Below are 16,804 nucleotides of genomic sequence, written 5' to 3'. Positions count from 1 at the left end.
ATTAGAAACTAACAAAATACATGTTCAACTTTGGAAGAAATCTGGAATTTCCTTAATGGAACAGGTTCATGATAGAAAGAAAGTCCATGATAGAAAAGAAAAAAATCTTTGGTACACCTTGGTTCTGCGACGATCCGTGCTACGACAGTTGCTGGTTGCCCCAAAACAAAAGCAAGGTGTGCAGCCCCTGGGGTTAGAAGGGTTCAGATAAAAGGATCCTGGTCTGCAAGTGTCACATGCTGCACCTTCAACATTTTCCTGTTAAGTCATAGTTCAAAAAAATTTCAGTGCTTTTCTTTTTGCTTTGCTGAGGTCCCCAAAGCTTCCTGCACATGAAACAAATCTTCTGAAAGACTATGTATTTACATGTATAGATACAAATTAAAATATGTGATATTCTGGACAGACTATATTCCAAATGCAAACAAAGCTGTCTTGGAGGCTATCTTATGAGCTTTCTTTCCAGTTTATAATGTGAAATGTGAACCACTGAGTAATAAATATTAGTCAGAGACAGCTGGTAACTTCCTTGCCAAAACCCTCCTGCTGGCTTTTGCAAACCCACAATATAAAAGGTCACTTGTGAAAGTTCACATTTATCACATTTAATTATGTAGATCAGAACAAAAGAATATTTCCTAGCTATAATGATGTGGTAAAATGTCAACTGACATAATATGGCTAAAAAAAGCATGGAACTTGGTTAACATCCAAAAAGGCAAGATGCAGATGGATAAAGTGGATCTGTGCAGAGTACAGATTGCTTCAGTGATTCAATGGGCATCTACTCTGCAGCTCTCTAACATCCTGCAAAACCTAAGACCACCTGTACAAATGATAGATATTGAAGCCATTAAAAGATGGTATTTAATATTCCCACAATAATCTGTGCACATACTGCAAAGTGTCATGGCTTTGTACAGCTACATTTAATTTTTACTGAAAACTTAATGATAAACTCACTTTATTCACCCCATTATACTTTAAATAGTCACTGGTGTGCAAATGATGCTTGTGAATGCAGAAGTAATTTGATTTATCTGACCTTGCAAAGACAAATTCCTGTCTGGGGATCGCAGACATCTGCCTCTGTTCCATCTCTGTTACAGCTACATGGCACACAGTTAGGGAAACCATAAGTTCCAGGAGCACACTGATCACAACGACGTCCTTTTATTCCTGGTTTGCATCTTTATCAACAAACACAGAGGACAGAGTCAATAAGTGAGGTAGGAATGGAGCAGAAGAAGGGAAAATAAAAGAGCAGGCAGGTGGATAGTCAAAGGGATTGCATGGCTATGAGACAACTTTATGACCTCCAAAAAGAAGAACCAGCAGGTTAGTATTGTTCACGGATTTTGAATAGTGTGACAGTTTAAAGTGCCACAGAACTGACCAGGAATGAATTTGACTTTGAATGATAAAAATGCTCACAATAGAACTAGACTTCTGCAGCTATTCTTTCTGCTTTCAGTGCAGAACTACTCCCTCTGTACACCAAGGTGTAAAACATGGGTAAGCAGAGCTGGAAGAAGATTTACAGCTGGAAAATGTACCTGGGCATTACTCAAGGCATGCACCTGGTAACAGAAAGATGGGGAACTGCAAGCATGTGAATAATTACAGAGACCTCAATCACCCACAAAGCTTGGGTTAGTTTACAACTGTTCACAATGGATAAAATCCATTTTCCTCACTGAAGAGTGAATAACTTAAATTTCCCATACCCTCTCCAAACACCTGAAAAGAGCATTGAAGCAAACCATTCATGAATTGTTTATAACACATATAACCCAAACTTACTTGCATTGCCCAGTGGTTTTATCACATTCTGGGCTTGCCACATCAACAATTCCTTTTTCTGAGCAGTTGCAGCTCTTGCAGCCAGCAAGGGGATGATAGCTGAAGTAATATTTTTCACACACTTCACATTTTGGCTTCACAGTTCGTGGAGGGCAAATGCATTTACCAGTCATGTCATCACAAAGACGCTGCCCACAGTTGCATACTAGATCAAAGAAATTGTTCTACAAATCAATCACATTTCATCTTACAACAATCAGCTCTCATTGAATATGCAACAAATGCACACAACCTTTATGTATAGAAAACATGACTCCTTTCTCTCACTAGTTTTAAGTTCAGGGTCACAGAAACCAACTGTGTGACTGCAACAATAGTTTCAAATAGCAGGTTTAGTGTTTGGTTCTTTTCCACAGATTGGCTGCTTAACTTCACCACAGACACTGTTTATCACTTGCCAAAACTGCCAAGGATTAAACAAGTAGTTTTGGTGTCAAGGGTACCACTTTCATAAGGCAATGTTTATAAACATCTAGTATAGTATCTTTGAAAACAGCTGAGGACTATTGGTGTAATCTATGGATCTGTTATTACTAACATCAGAATATGAGGAATTTGGAATGCTGTGTCTCTGATTATCTATGGAAAAGCTTGAAGGTGTAAAATGGTTTAAACATTAATAACTTGGAAATGATTTAGCAGTCAGTGCAGAAAAAAAATCCATTTCAGTGAAATAGTGGCACTACGGATTTTAACCAGCTGTAAGCCTACTACACCTGATCAGACAACACATGCAAAGGCAGACTTCACCATGAGCTAAGTGAGCTTTAGGAGAATGGGATTTCTTCTGCCTTAAACTGAAAGCTATGCTATGTGAAGCTAAAACAGCTTGACCAGCCTCCCACCAGATCAGGCACTCCAAAGAGAAGTCAGCCTGCAGTATATCTGCAGTAAACTCAGAGGATTAAGCAGGTGGCTGGGTCAGGAGCTGAAGGAGTGCAAGCACATACTTACACTTGCAAAACGGGAATCCGTAGTAGCCAGTTTGGCATCGGCTGCACCGGCGGCCGATGACGTTGGGTCTGCAGGCACACTGCCCTCCCAGGGGGCTGCACGTAGGGCTCGTGGCACCTGCACTGTGGCAGTCACATGGCAGGGCTCCGTTGCTGTAGAAAGCCACCAGTGACCTTACAGAGTCCTTACAGAAGGGCGAGGATCGTTCTGGGCTATTTAAATTGAAATATAAATCATGTAAGTGCTGGCACTCGGGAATTGTTATGGGAACGCTTTGCAGCAGTTCAGTAAATTAGGGCTCTGTCTTTCAAACAGTTTGACATAAGGATGGCATCAGCACACATGCAAGGATATACTTTAATTAAATTGGGGTCAATAGCAGGTAAGAACATGCAGGTAAGAGGTGTTTTTCATAGCAAGTGCGTATTAGTTGTATCAGTTCAGACATGCCAAGCAAAATACCAAAGGTGGAAATACCAAAGACAGGAAGATGACATAGACTTTCCTCTTTTGTACTGTGAGCAATAAAGCTCTACCTTTACATTGCATTTGCAATAGAAAGTAATGGGAAAATGACTCATGGAAATTCAATGGGCTAGTATAAGCCATGAAAAGCATTTCAATGTAGCACAATTACAGGGATTTAAGACAGCTCTTTAATGCAGACTAAAAGTAATATTATTCCCAGTTTGTTGTCAATGTTCAGTTTTTTCAGAAAATGATGCTTACTCAATATAAAAACTGTTTCCTCCACATTGGCTGATAAAATCAAATGACTTGTCCACTGTCTTTTTGTCAAGAATTTTGTAACTGTAGGTGTCTGCTGGAACAACTAAGATATTTTCCTTAAAACAATAAGAAAGCTAAATTGTACATTTCAGATAAAAACAAAAATATACAAGCTAATGCATTTACATATTTAAATGTTGCTTCATTATACATTCTGGATTTTGTCAAAACATCTGAGATTTTAAAATAAAAAATAAGAAAATAAACTTTGCATGCTGCCCTTAAAGTTGTGATGCTACAAGCAGTGTACAACAAAAACAGTGCAGAGATTCTAAAAAATTTTAAATAAAACCAAAAGCAGTGCAAAAGATCCTAAAAATCTGAAACACAACATTAAAAAATTTATTCTTTTTGGCTTTTATCTTTGCTTTTATCTTTAAATGAATGGTGAAACTGAGAATAACATTTTCAAGTACATTTATGCAATACACGTACCAGAACCAGTGTTCTTCCATCCGGTATCATCACTGTAACAGAGACCAGGGGATCAGAAATGTCAAGCTCAATTTGGTTTGCTGCAATCACCTGAACCCGACAGCCAGAATTATGAGGGCAGAATGAAGCATTGAAAATACCTAGAAGAAAAAATATATTTGGTTTATGTGAGAAGGTTTTGGTTGTAGGAGCTACTGGGATGGGTTCTATGAAAATCTGTAAGAAGTTCTGCCATGTCCAACAGAGCCTATGCCAGCTGGCTCCAAGACAGACCCAACACTGGCCAAGGCTGTGCCTGACCATGGTAACACCTCTGGAATAACATATTTAAGAAAGGGGAAAAATCCCAGCTCAACAGCAGGTACAGGCAGAGAGAAGAGTGAGAACATGCAAGAGAAACAACTCCGCAGTCACCAAGGTCAGTGAAGGAAAGCGACAAGGTGATCCAGGTGCTGGAGCTGAGATCCACCTGCAGCCTGTGGAGGAGAGCCACACAAGAGCAGGTGGATGCCCAAATGGGGTCTATGAACCTCTGAGAATCCCACCCTGGAGCAGGCTTCTGGCAGGCCTTGTGACCCCGTGGAAGGGACCCACACTGGAGCAGTTAGTGAAGAACTGCAGCCCAGGAGAATGACTCATGCTGGAGAAGTTGGTGTAGGACTGTCTCCCATGTGAGGGATCCCACACTAAAGCATGGGAAGACCGTGAGCTGTTCCCCACTGAGGAGGAAGGAACAGAGGCAGCCTGTGATGAACTGAGTACAGCCCACATTCTCTGTACCTATGTGCCATTCAGTGGGAGGAGTTTGGAGGAAATTGGGCATAAAGCTGAGCCCAGGAAAAAGGGAAAGGTGGAAGGAAGTGTTTGAAGCTTTGGCTTTAGTTCTCATTATCCTGATCTGATTTGATTGGTAATAAATTAAGCTAATTTCCCCAGATCAAGTCTGTTTTGTCCATATTGGTTACTGGTGAGTGATCTCTCCATGTCCTTATCTCCTCCCACATGCCTTTTGCTATATTTGCTCTCCCCTGTCCAGCTGAGGAGGGGAGTGACAGAGCGGCTTTGGTGGGCACCTGGTGTCCATCGAGGGTCAACCCAACACAGCTCATATCACAGCTCAACAGCTCCATATCCCATATCCCAAAATGCTGAGAAAGTAAAGGGTTAAGGTCAAATTCAGATGCCTACCTGACCACACATGTCCTGCAGTCACATGAACTTGCACAGAGAACACTGGGTGTGCCGGCTGATAGAAATGTACCACAAACACATATCTGCCCAAGCGAGGCACTCTGCCACTCAAGGTGATCTGGCTCTGGAGAAACAAGAGCAGCTCTGGTATTGAATCACAGAATAGATTTGTTTTGTGAAACATTCTTGGGCTTATCAGCTGTGCTCACTGCCCTCTACCTGCAGTGAAAGAGAGGGGGCTTAGCATCTCTCAGCAAGTTCAGTTTCTTCAAGGAACATGGCATTCCAACTGCAAGCTCTGTTTGCCTGCCAAGCACATTTAACATTCTGCAGTCTGTGAGACTGTTGTGTAGCTCAGAAAGAAGCTGGTAAGCTGGTACTTGGGGTCTCCCCCTGCCCCTACCTTTAAATTGTCTCTGTGGCTTACTCAGTTTGCAACATTTTCATCATATCACATCATCCAATTTTGATTCTCTTACAGTGTTTTATCTATTTAATTTTACTAAGGACATACCTTGTGACTTGCCAAACAGTTTTCAAAATATGAGGTACCTGTAATGGTGTCAAGGTGACTCCATGAACTGAACCAGCAGGTAAAGTGTCACTCAATGGATCATGGAGTATATTCTCCTGTACTTCGGAAATCTTCCCATCTATGAATGCATCCAAAACCAAAGCTCCTGGTGGAGTTTCAAAAACTGAGGGAATGCATGCTGCACTAAACACAGAACCACAGTAATTATCCTTGAGGCCAGGAGAAGGTTTTAATCATAACAGGAAAAGCTGCTGACTTACAAAAGTCAGTGTATTAGACTGTATGGAAATTGATAAGGCAATAATAACCCCTGTTTGGTTATTTGGATTCTTTGTGAATGTTCAGAAAGTAAATGAAAACAATTTAACTTATAAATTTAACTTATTAAGGGGAAAGTGTCTACACTTTTAATGTATTAACCGATTTTATTCACACAAGATTTCCATAACTTTAAGTTTCAGTGGAAAGAATTTGCTAAGGAAGAGGAAACTTAAGGGAATTTGGAGCACTAAAAATTAAATACATTTTAGTTAATCCAGTTAGTTACATTCACCAGAACCTGTACTAATATTGAATTCTCTATTCTACAAATATTTACATAGGTGTATCCTTTAAACATTCAAGTTTTCCCACTGAAGTCAATGGGACTACTTAAGTACTTAGAAGTCAAGTATATACTCAAATATTTGTAGAATTGGAGCCAAAATAAATAACAGTACTCCTTGAAAGCATCCTTATTCATTCACTGCTGTGTTTAACTATTTCTTCCTTGGCATATTTAATTCTGGGATTGAGAGAAGAATTTTCCAAGACGGCAGGATAAAACATTTTTGGGTTTTCTGGTTGTATTTGTTCACTTCTAGTAAGTACTCAAACAGACAATGATTAATCTTTGCTCAAGACAGGCCCAGAACTGGAATGCCAAGTATGTTTCAGGGCCAGAACTGAGATGTATTTGCCAGGCCTGTGTGGGAAAGCAGGTGCAGCATCCATTTACAATACTGTTCATCTCAGCCAAACCTTTGCATTTTTCAACTTGATGAAATTAAACACTTTCAGGAAAGCAAAAATGCAGCAAGATAGCAATAAAAAAAAAATTAAATCCACAAAACTAAACAAAAACCTACAGTAAACTATGCAAATGTAACAATAGTTTTAAAAAATAACCCAACACAAACCCTAAGTAAAATAAGTAAGTTTCTACATTAGTTTTATTTTGAATCATGTTTTTCACCCATCCTCTCTCCTTGTTTTACTCAAAATATAAATGCCTGTATTTGCAAAATAACTTGGGTGCAAGGACAAGCATCTTCAGTCTAAAAAGCTGCTGTTGGTGGTAACACTGAACAGGAGAATTAAAGCTGTGATTCAATGCTATGCATTCTTGGAAGCCAAGCACAGTCACATGTTTTTATCCAATTTACTATTCAGATTTTTCTGCTTTCTGTTTCAATTCAGCCATTATATTAGAAGCTACCATTTGGAAAACTGTTAGACCAAATCACCAACTCTTTTTGCCTCTTAAATCCTGCAAATTACATTTACTTTTATTTTGAGACCCTTCCCACTGCTAGATGAGTAGGAAGAAAACCTTAGGAGTAAGCATCACGAGGCACATTCTGGGGAGTGCAACAGGCACTGAAATGTGGAGGTCCCTAATTTGGAAACTGCAGTGACAGTTCCTCTCTGTTGCGAAGAACAAAAGATGGGGAGGGGAAGAGCTTCAGCAGGACAGAGAAGATGCTCTGTGGAACCCAAACCACTTGGGAAGGCAAGGTCCAGGTTCAGATCTTCACAGCAAGAAGAGAGCTGTCAGCCTGGATCAACCAAGCAGTACATGAGTCCCCTAATTACTGGCCCTATAAAGTATGATGGAGAAGAAGGATCAGCTGGTATTACTGTGTGATGTGAATGATGAGGGCACACCTACCCTAAGGGCCTCATGATGACAGGAAAAAGGGAATGGCTTGTTTGGGAAGCAGGAGTTTACATGTTGAATAATTTGATGCTGCCAAGTTGAGCGGGTGGATTTGTGACCAAAAGAGCAGTCACATCCCACACAAAGACATTTTGGGACAGCTGAAGCAGTAACATGCAGAAGAAAATCCTACATAGAACAGAAAGCATTTCAGGCCACTAAAGCAGGAATGATTTTCCAGCTTGGACACCTATCATACTGGATGGCATGTGAAAGATGCATGTTTTCTTACACATCAGCACTGGGTAGTTCAGATGGGCCAGGAAAATGCTGTTATCATCTAAATTCTGTGCAAAGACTGTCTAGATTAATACTAACATTTTAGCTTCTTTATAAAGACTACTTTACAGAAGTGGCCTACAAATCACCTGTGAGTCACTAAGCAAAGCTTCACTCAAAAGAATTTAAAAAAACATTTATTCTACCTTTCAAGGTTGTTCTCAGATAACAGGAAGATAAAACCAAGCAAGTTACCTTCCATCACTGTTACTCCTGTAAGCAGCTATGCACTGTACTTTAGGATCCACGTATTCTGGAGAAAATTCTTCAGCTGGTATAATGCAAACCTTGTGCTGAAAAGCAAGCACAAGGCACAATTAATAATTAATATCATAAATAACAGGGCCAGGCCTGAACAAGAAGGATGAAGCCTAATTTTAGCATGGGGAGATAGGAAACCAAAGCCATGTTCTGTCATGGACCTCCCACAAGATTTTGGACCCCTTTACCTTCCTTCACCTCAATACCTCTGGGTTAAATAGCATTTTTCCATCCTTGTCAAGGGAATATTAGCTGTTCAGCAGGGAAATAACTAAAAGGTAAGTATATATGTGTGGTAAAGGGAAAGACAGAAGACCAGCTCAAAGGCTGAGAAGCAAGGCAAGGAATGTAGAGAGGTAGCCCTCATTTGTGGTGTTAGACACTTTTGGACCCTGGGGGAACTCCCAGACTTTATCAAATACAGGCACAAACACTTGTGCAAAGTCCATGGGAGTGAGTTTCAGTGACACCAGGATTTCTCTCCCAGGATTCAGAATTCACTTCAAAAAGAAGCAAGACCTCATATGGGATTTTTTATTTTAACTAAAAGTAAAAAAGTAGATATGAACAAATGAATTTGTGGTAGTCCTGCTGTACCCAGGGTGGTAAGGACATAAGGGAAAGCTTGTGGGTAGACACAAGAGTATCCACTAATATAAGAAAGTACAGTAATATGCAAAAGTTACACAACTTATCTATGAACTACTTGAGAAGGAGATGAAGATGTCCAACAAACAATAAGATAGCTAGCACCAAGTAGGAACGTAAGTAAAAATTATATAAGGAGAATTCATTATAATGCAATGTGATTTAATTTTGAAGCATGTCCTAAGGGGGTTCAGCCTGTGTTTTAAAAGTAGTAAGCAGCAGAAAAAACCTTTACAAGCTACAAAGCAGAGTGCTAAAAATCCCTTTTCCTGGGCAGCCAACACTTTGCCTGTCCTGTATGTAACAACCCACAGGGGCTCCAGGCCAGTGCAGCAGAACAAGGGCACACACTGAAGCTTTGAACAGCACTTCACGAGTGGCTAAGAGGTGAGAGCCAAGTGTGGTCTGGTTTAGACAGCTTGTGCTTGTTTTCACCAGTGTGAGATAAAGACTATCAAGCTGTAAGAACCTCTCCTGACAGATGGCCTCAAGAACCCCTTTTCCCCTTTATTCAGGCCAGATGTCTCCAGCACTAGAGGTGGTTCCCATCTGCCTCTCTGCTCTGCATGAAGGGAACACATGAGCGTCTTTAACCCCAAAACTGCTGCCACTGATGTCATGTTTAGTGTCTACATACCAAAAGCACTTCTTTTCCCCCTTCCCATCTTTTGCTAAGTGCAGCCTTGACAATTAAAGATTGTGAAGATTGGTTCTTGTTAGCACAGCAGTTGCTGCTGAAAGCTAACAGAAAATCTAAAAGGTATTAGTTTACACTGACTCATGAAATGAAGAAACCATGTTAGTCCTAATAGTTGTTACTAGCTGGTTGGAGCTCTAGATTTTAACAAACCTTTTGTTTCTAAAACAGAAAACAGAAACAACATGTAAGAAAATTCAGTCTCCAGAAAAGTGTTTTCCTGGTGTGGCCAAAAGAGGTCAGTGAAGGCTTTTAATTTAAAATACCTAAAAGCTACATGACTAGTAAGTGCATTTATTACCTGAATTTTGTAAGAGAAACAGGAAACCCCTGGGTTTTGAGGATTTAGGAAAAATGAAAGATAAAAAAGGAAATTTAAAAAAATAGGTATAAAAGCTATTAAAGTTTACTTGTAGAAGAGAAAGGGGAGCTGAAATAAAGCACAAGAAAGCTGGAAAAAATCTTGCCAATACAGGCAAAGTTCTGTTTGTCTTTGAAACTCACTGACAATGCCTCAGCATTTTGGGATATGTAAAAAGCATGTTTAGTCAAGTATCTAATATATATAATTTCACACTTTACCTTTCAGAATGTGAAAATAGGGATGCAAATATCTTTGTTTACCCAATCAAGGAACAAGTATTACCAAAGGGAAAAGAAAATGTCAACTTACCAGGAGAAAATTACTTGATAATGCCTTAAGATGTATCTTTGTGTCTGCTAGAAGGTCATGGGTCGCAATGCGATTCTTGTCATCAACTACAACGCTGCGACAAAGGAAACTGAGACACAAAGCAGGATTAAGGATGAGCCTGCTGGTACTGCCACGTTGTTTAGGCTGTCACCTAGCTTCACTGCCTGGCTGTTGGCTAGCCACAGCACCTAGCCCTCCTGTTGGATCTCAACTAACTGTGTGTGCTCTGCCTGTGGCCACTGCAGACCATGCACTGTCCTTGCCAGAGAGACACAGGATCCACCACGTGCAAACGCTGCTTATCCTGGGTGGGTTGGAGCTGAAGCCTCCAGAGCTCAGCTCAAGACACCCCTTTGATCTACTGGCTTAAGCAGGATGTGGACAGACTGCTACACAAAGATGCTACCTGCAGACATTTTCTCACTGTGTAACACGGTGTGTAAGTAACAATCTCCTGCCTGGGCTGTGCTCCTTGAGGTGCCAGCACACACCAGTTGCTCCTTTCCCCTACTGCCATGTGCCACTGAGGATGTGAATCAGCATCTCTTGCACACACACAGTGGCAACTGGGAAAGGCCTGATCTTAGGAAGTTTTTCTGTACACTGAGATACTCCTCAATGCAAGTGGAAGAAACAGGTTTGCCTCCTCTACAAACCAGAGAATGTGGAAGTTTTGCTCTTGTTTAAAGCATAGACCAGAAAAAAGGTCAGCTCAGGGTTAGGGACATGTAATTCTAGAGAAATATTGGTCCCTTATTCGTGATTTGCTGAAAGCCTGTGATGTTTTATTCTCTTACCATGTTTTATTTGGAATATTCAAGCTCACTGAGCTGTCAGAAAGTCTGGCACAATATATTACGATACTGTTATCTACATGCACTTCACTATGTCATTGCTTGGTTTATTTTTTATATGCAAGAAGAAACTTGCACCTTCCTGTTTGGGAAAGATGACACAGCACCTCACTCACAATGTGACCCTTCAGTTCTTGCAGAATGTCTGCAGAAGGGATTTGCTGCATTGCTACATTAAAGCAGCAAAGGCTTTCTTTCCATGAACATGTTTCTAATGTGTCATATAAATGAGCAACTATGTTCAAAACCAGTCCATAAAATGTGGGAAAAAATGTGGGTGTTTTGGTGGGAATAAAAACACCAAAAAACCAATAAAATGGAAGATTTATAGTAAGAAGCTTGGGGCTCAAAGTGTTACGTAACAGGCTAAAATAAGAGCTTTCCCCAGCAATAACCTGACAAGGTCACTGCTCCACATGGCTGTGCTCTGTATCACAAACATGCTGATGAAAATGACTTTTCTTACTGAGCAGTTTCATCCTGAATATCCGTAAGCCTCCATTCTGCCAAACAGTTGGCTCATGGGAGTAAAGGATGCATGTATGTAGTCCCCTGGTACTGCATAGGCTCTCCCAAGGGCTCAAAATAAGCTGAGATGCTCAAGTGTTAAAGACAATCTCACTCAGGAAACATCTGCAGTAACCTTATCAGTCAACAAGGATAAAGAATTATTTGGCTGAAGACCTTGCCTACAGCCTAACAGCCAGAGGATGACTACAGGCAGAATTTCAGAGACCTTCATACTTCTGCTTCAGCAAATCTTGTTAGAAACAGTGGGAATACCCTTGTAAAACTGGCTGCTACATTTTTTATAGCCAAAGCCCTTGGACACACTTTTAACTAAAGCAAAACAGTGTAGGCATCTGCAGCCAACAGTGAGGCTCTTCCACTGGACTTCTAGATTAATAGTTTATAAGGATTTAAGAAGGTATATAAAAAATAACCCTTTGCATAGGAAAACAATTCATTGAAGCAGTAGCAAAATATAATGAGCTGATTGCACAAAGAAAATTAAAAACCTCTAGAAAATCCACAGAACCCTGCACTTGCTTTTAAATCACCCTAGAATTTGAGCAATCTACATGGCAAAATGGATCCTAATATATAAAAAGTATAATTACATTCCAAATGGTTATTTAATAATTTAGTGACTATTCCCAAATTTCTTACCTGTATTTACAATTGTATATTCTCACTCTGCCTTCGGTGACAGGTCCAGGGCTATGCACTGTTACCTCTGCTGTGTTCATCTGATCCTCTTCGTTGGCATATTCAAAAACCAGAACATAGCGACCAACTTGAGGAACACTTATGGTCATCTCTAAATTGACCTGGGTCAAAATAATTGAAAAAATATAAAAAAACCAGTTAAATCTTTCAATCCTCTTTCTTGCAGGAAGTTCCCATTTCCTGCTCTTTTGAGTGGTCAGCATTAGTCCAGGGCCAGTCCTGCAGTGTCTCAACAGAAGACACCCAGAAGAACGCAAGCAATGCTTATAAAATATCACTTCGTCCTCTAACAAGAGTCAAACAAGTTCAAGAAACAGCTGCATTATAACAGTTCTAGGAAAGCTGTAAAATAACCCTGGGAAATTACTATATAATTATTTCTCCTCTCCCCAGCAGAAAGGGAAGAAATATTAGTCGCCATAATCTCTAAGCTATCCTTAACAACATACAAAAACTGTTTTTACTTCTCCACCAAAAAAATATTTCCAGGAAACTATAGTAATGCTGTATTTTGATTCCCTACAAGGACTGAAAGCATCTTCTCCAGCAAATAATAACACTTTGAAGCATCAAGATTTTCTTTTAGGTTACTTGCACAAAGTGGTTAACACAATATTTGATGCAAAATACTTCTAAGAAGTTAACTGCTGTGGTTGCAAAGGTTTTGCTTCAGTTGACTACATAATTATTTTCAAATTTAAACAGTTATTTCTCATTATTTCCTTAGGCTACACTTAAATGTGTAAATAATTCTGTCAACAGCCCTCTTGACTTCACTACAATTATTCGTACCAGTAAATTTTGCACATGCATCAGTGATGAAGCACTAGAGCCTGTGGCATGTATTCTTGCTGTACATGATATTTTTAAAAGAATTATCCAAGCACAGTAATAGAGGCCATAATAATTTTACATCACTATCACATACTTGATAAAATACCTTCCTTTTTGCCAAACACAATTCTAGTAGATCTTCTCATTTCATAAAACATGTTTTGCTTTCAAAGGACCTACAGTAGTGGCATAATAGCTTCTGTTTGTTCTTCGGTAAAGGAAACATTTTTGTTTGCTAACTGTAGCTACTTAAGAAAAAAAAAGATTTAGAGTGATGTATGTATGCCATTTCTGCTGACAAATCATCATGTCATTTCTTCTGAACAAGCCTAAAGTATGCCAAAAGAAGAAGGATTTTTATTTAATGAAATGCTTTTGCCAGAGCAGAATGTCCACTCCAGTCACAGTGTAAATCTGCCTAAACTGAGACTTTTACATAGTTTTGTGTAAAATGCAGACCTTGGTGCAGAGTCAGTTTTAGGTATGTGTAAAGATCTGAAAATCTTGCACTGTAAATCTGCAACAATTTTAGTCAGGTAGGTTTATGGTCAACAGCACATATGGGACTGCAGTTAGCAGGCAGGAATCTGACCTCTCTTCCACTGATATGGGCCATCACTGGCTGACTGGGAGCTGGCTGTCGCACAGGTATTCTTCTGGATTCTCCCCCATGTCTGAAATGCACTGCCTCTGAGCCAAGGACACAGGAAAATCTGCCCAGAGGCAAATGCTGATAGAGCAAGCAGCTTACAGACAAAAACAAACAAACAAACAAACAAAAAAAGAAAACAAACCAAAAAACAAGACACAGGATTATTATTGTTTTCAAGTGCAGCAGGCTGATAACAAAATAAACCAAGGCACTGGTTTATCTGGTTTATGCTGCAGCATATCTACTGACTGTTCTGCTGAAGCAGGCCTGGGATGTGTGCAAGGCTCTGTAACTGGGATCTGCAGTAGGGATGCCTCATAGTAATCACTAGGTAACAGCACCAGATAATCCTAAAAACAAAGAAGATAACAAATGCTAAAGCATGCGAACAATTACAAAAAGAACATCTCCAGGCTTTCATAATGTAACAATGAACGAAATCAATCACATAAACAATTTGTACAGAGGGTATCTGCAAGATGTGGGTGGGGCTTTTTTTCTGTTACTACTTGGGCCAGAAACATCAGAATGTGTTTCCCTAACCCTGTAATTTGTGAAAGATGGTATGAAGGCATCTGCCCTGCGTTCAGGGAAACTCTAAAGCCACCCTCCCATCACGTGTTGAACAAGACAGTGCACTGAAGTTTCCCTGCAGCTCAGTAACACACAGCCAGGTGCCTGCAGCTCTCATCCATGAGTGCAATCCACAAGCACACAACTCAACTCTGGGTGACTCCACGCAGGAGATTCACGTATCCCAGGTGACTCGATTAAAATTCTCCATGTAACCTATTAAGATGTGCTTCAAAAGCTGGTAAGTTTTTGTTTTGCCTTGCTTACTTAAATTAATAAATTAGAGCTTAAGTATAATAGCTGTTAATGTGAGAACATTATGGGCTAAGATAATTAACATACAGCTTTTCAAAGGTAGTAGTGAAAAAACCCAGCACAATAATACTGTCACTTTCAGGAAGAAATATGTTTGCAAGCTCCTTCCTAAGACTTCATGTGATATTCCATAAATTTAACACAGCCCCAGGCTTAATGACTAGAGACACTACTTTTTATCCCTGTACAAAATAAGAATTTCAGTATGCTGTCTTTGTGATCATACATATTTAACAAATAATTTCTCAAACAATTTCTCTTTCTCTAGCAGTTTCTTAGAACTGCTCCTAGAGAATTTTTCAGGTTTTCAGTGAATGAAAGGAGAGAAAAGATAGGAGGATAAAAGCAGTCAGAAATTGACCTGCTCATAATGCAGCTCATCTTACAATTCTCTTACGATGATTTTTTGCCAAGAAACTAAGGCCTTGGCTGAACTAAGCTCTATACACCACATCTAATATGTAAAAATTACTAATTTTTGTGAGCATTTATGCTTGGTGCTGTATGTTAATAATGCCTTTTCATTTGAAGGTACAGATTCCAGACAGACTGAAAGTCTGTGAGGAGAAGAAAAATTAGAGCAGGTGAAAGTTGGAGAAGAAATAAGAGGCCAAAGTGTAAATTTTCATAATTGTATTCTGTTCCTTTCACTAATGCTGAATTTCACTTGCTTGCAGGGCTCTTCCCAGTAAACAACTCCAGAGTAGTAACTTCATGACAATTTTCAAGCAGTTGTTTTCCTCAATTGTTTTCTTACCAAGAGGACTTCCTCTGCCATTATGCTGACAGTCCACATGCCTGGAGCCAGTACGAAAGGCTCTGTGGAGCTTTTTCCTGGGATTGTGATAAAAGCTGGCTCCTTGCTGGGCGGGAAGACAAACTCTTTGCTCTGAGCAGCCCCTGCCAGAAAAAAAAAAAAAATCAAGTAAAAAACATACGTGACTGTAAAATTTCTCCACCTGCTTAGTGAGCTGGACTGATAATTTGGTCCATTAAACTTTAGCAGGAGCTGATCAATGCTTTTCAGTCAATATGCATTAGCAATGCACTCAACAAGACACAGTAGTTGCTGTTTTCATTCTTATTACTCTTGAGCAAATTGATACAGAAAAGCAGCTCTGCCCCTGTAATGACGAGTTTTGCAATATTCTGAAAATGGTCAGTTTTTCGGTTTCCCCTTCCATAATTTTCCATTCAGCCTCTCTCTTCACTGACTCAATATGTTCAGCTGACACATTTCATATTCTCTTGTGACTTTAAGTCAAATATTTAATGTATTGGAGGTTCTCAGTAGCATCTAAAATGTTTACTTACAGACAGATAACTTCTAGGCAGAGATGATGGGCCAGTTGTGGATGCTCCATCCCTGGCAGTGTTCAAGGCCAAGATGGATGGAGTCCTAAGCAACCTGGTCTAGTGGAACGTGTCTCTGCCCATGGCAGGGGGTTGGAACTGGATGATCTTTAAGACCCTTTCCAACCCCAACCATTCTATGACTCTATATACTACAGAAACAGTTGTGGTATGCTTTGTCAAATACTTGTCATGAGGATCAGCTGTTATGAATATTAAAGGTTTCCTCTTTGAAGACCTGGGACACAGACAAAGTCTGGTACCCTGTCTCCCAGTCATTAGAAGCCAGTGGTGACCACAAACTTCTGCTACTCTGCTGATTGGTGTCTGTGAAGTCTTCAGTTTTGTCTTACTTGAATTTCTAAAGGGATCTATAACTTTACTCCTCTCAGCAAGGCAGGAATAGTTAAGACATAATTCTGCATATGGGCTTGGTATTCCCCTACCATACAAAGGATATGGAGTACTTATCTTTTATCAGGGCCTGAAGGGAATCATATGTTTTTGAGGTCTGTAATCAGAACTAACTTGGTAGACTGGGTTCATAATTTTAAACAAATCTTACTCATTGAATGAAGGGAAAAGCCACATTTAAAACTTGAATATTAAAGGCAAGCAAACCAAAGAAAGTAAAGGACTGAGTACTTAGTGTGCCAAACATTTGGAGAA

The 16,804-nt window shown here is 39.8% G+C and overlaps 1 protein-coding gene across 1 annotated transcript in view; it reads right to left on the bottom strand.

The window, feature by feature from the left end:
- LAMA3 (laminin subunit alpha 3) overlaps positions 1–16,804 on the bottom strand; it is a 106,670-nt gene that overhangs the window by 46,030 nt on the left and 43,836 nt on the right. Inside the window, exons 22-35 of the mRNA XM_062501212.1 lie at positions 15,540–15,682; positions 14,144–14,244; positions 13,835–13,988; positions 12,349–12,509; positions 10,304–10,412; positions 8,220–8,317; positions 5,785–5,950; positions 5,230–5,356; positions 4,042–4,181; positions 3,547–3,662; positions 2,818–3,029; positions 1,804–2,008; positions 1,046–1,190; positions 118–258 (exon numbers count right to left, since the gene is read on the bottom strand). Of these exons, the coding sequence (XP_062357196.1) occupies positions 118–258; positions 1,046–1,190; positions 1,804–2,008; positions 2,818–3,029; positions 3,547–3,662; positions 4,042–4,181; positions 5,230–5,356; positions 5,785–5,950; positions 8,220–8,317; positions 10,304–10,412; positions 12,349–12,509; positions 13,835–13,988; positions 14,144–14,244; positions 15,540–15,682 (2,018 nt within the window). The remainder of the gene's footprint in view (positions 1–117; positions 259–1,045; positions 1,191–1,803; positions 2,009–2,817; positions 3,030–3,546; positions 3,663–4,041; positions 4,182–5,229; positions 5,357–5,784; positions 5,951–8,219; positions 8,318–10,303; positions 10,413–12,348; positions 12,510–13,834; positions 13,989–14,143; positions 14,245–15,539; positions 15,683–16,804) is intronic.

This window comes from Cinclus cinclus, chromosome 1 (genome assembly GCF_963662255.1).
Source record: "Cinclus cinclus chromosome 1, bCinCin1.1, whole genome shotgun sequence".
Classification (NCBI taxonomy): domain Eukaryota; kingdom Metazoa; phylum Chordata; class Aves; order Passeriformes; family Cinclidae; genus Cinclus; species Cinclus cinclus.
This window is presented reverse-complemented; position numbering and strand designations above follow the sequence as displayed.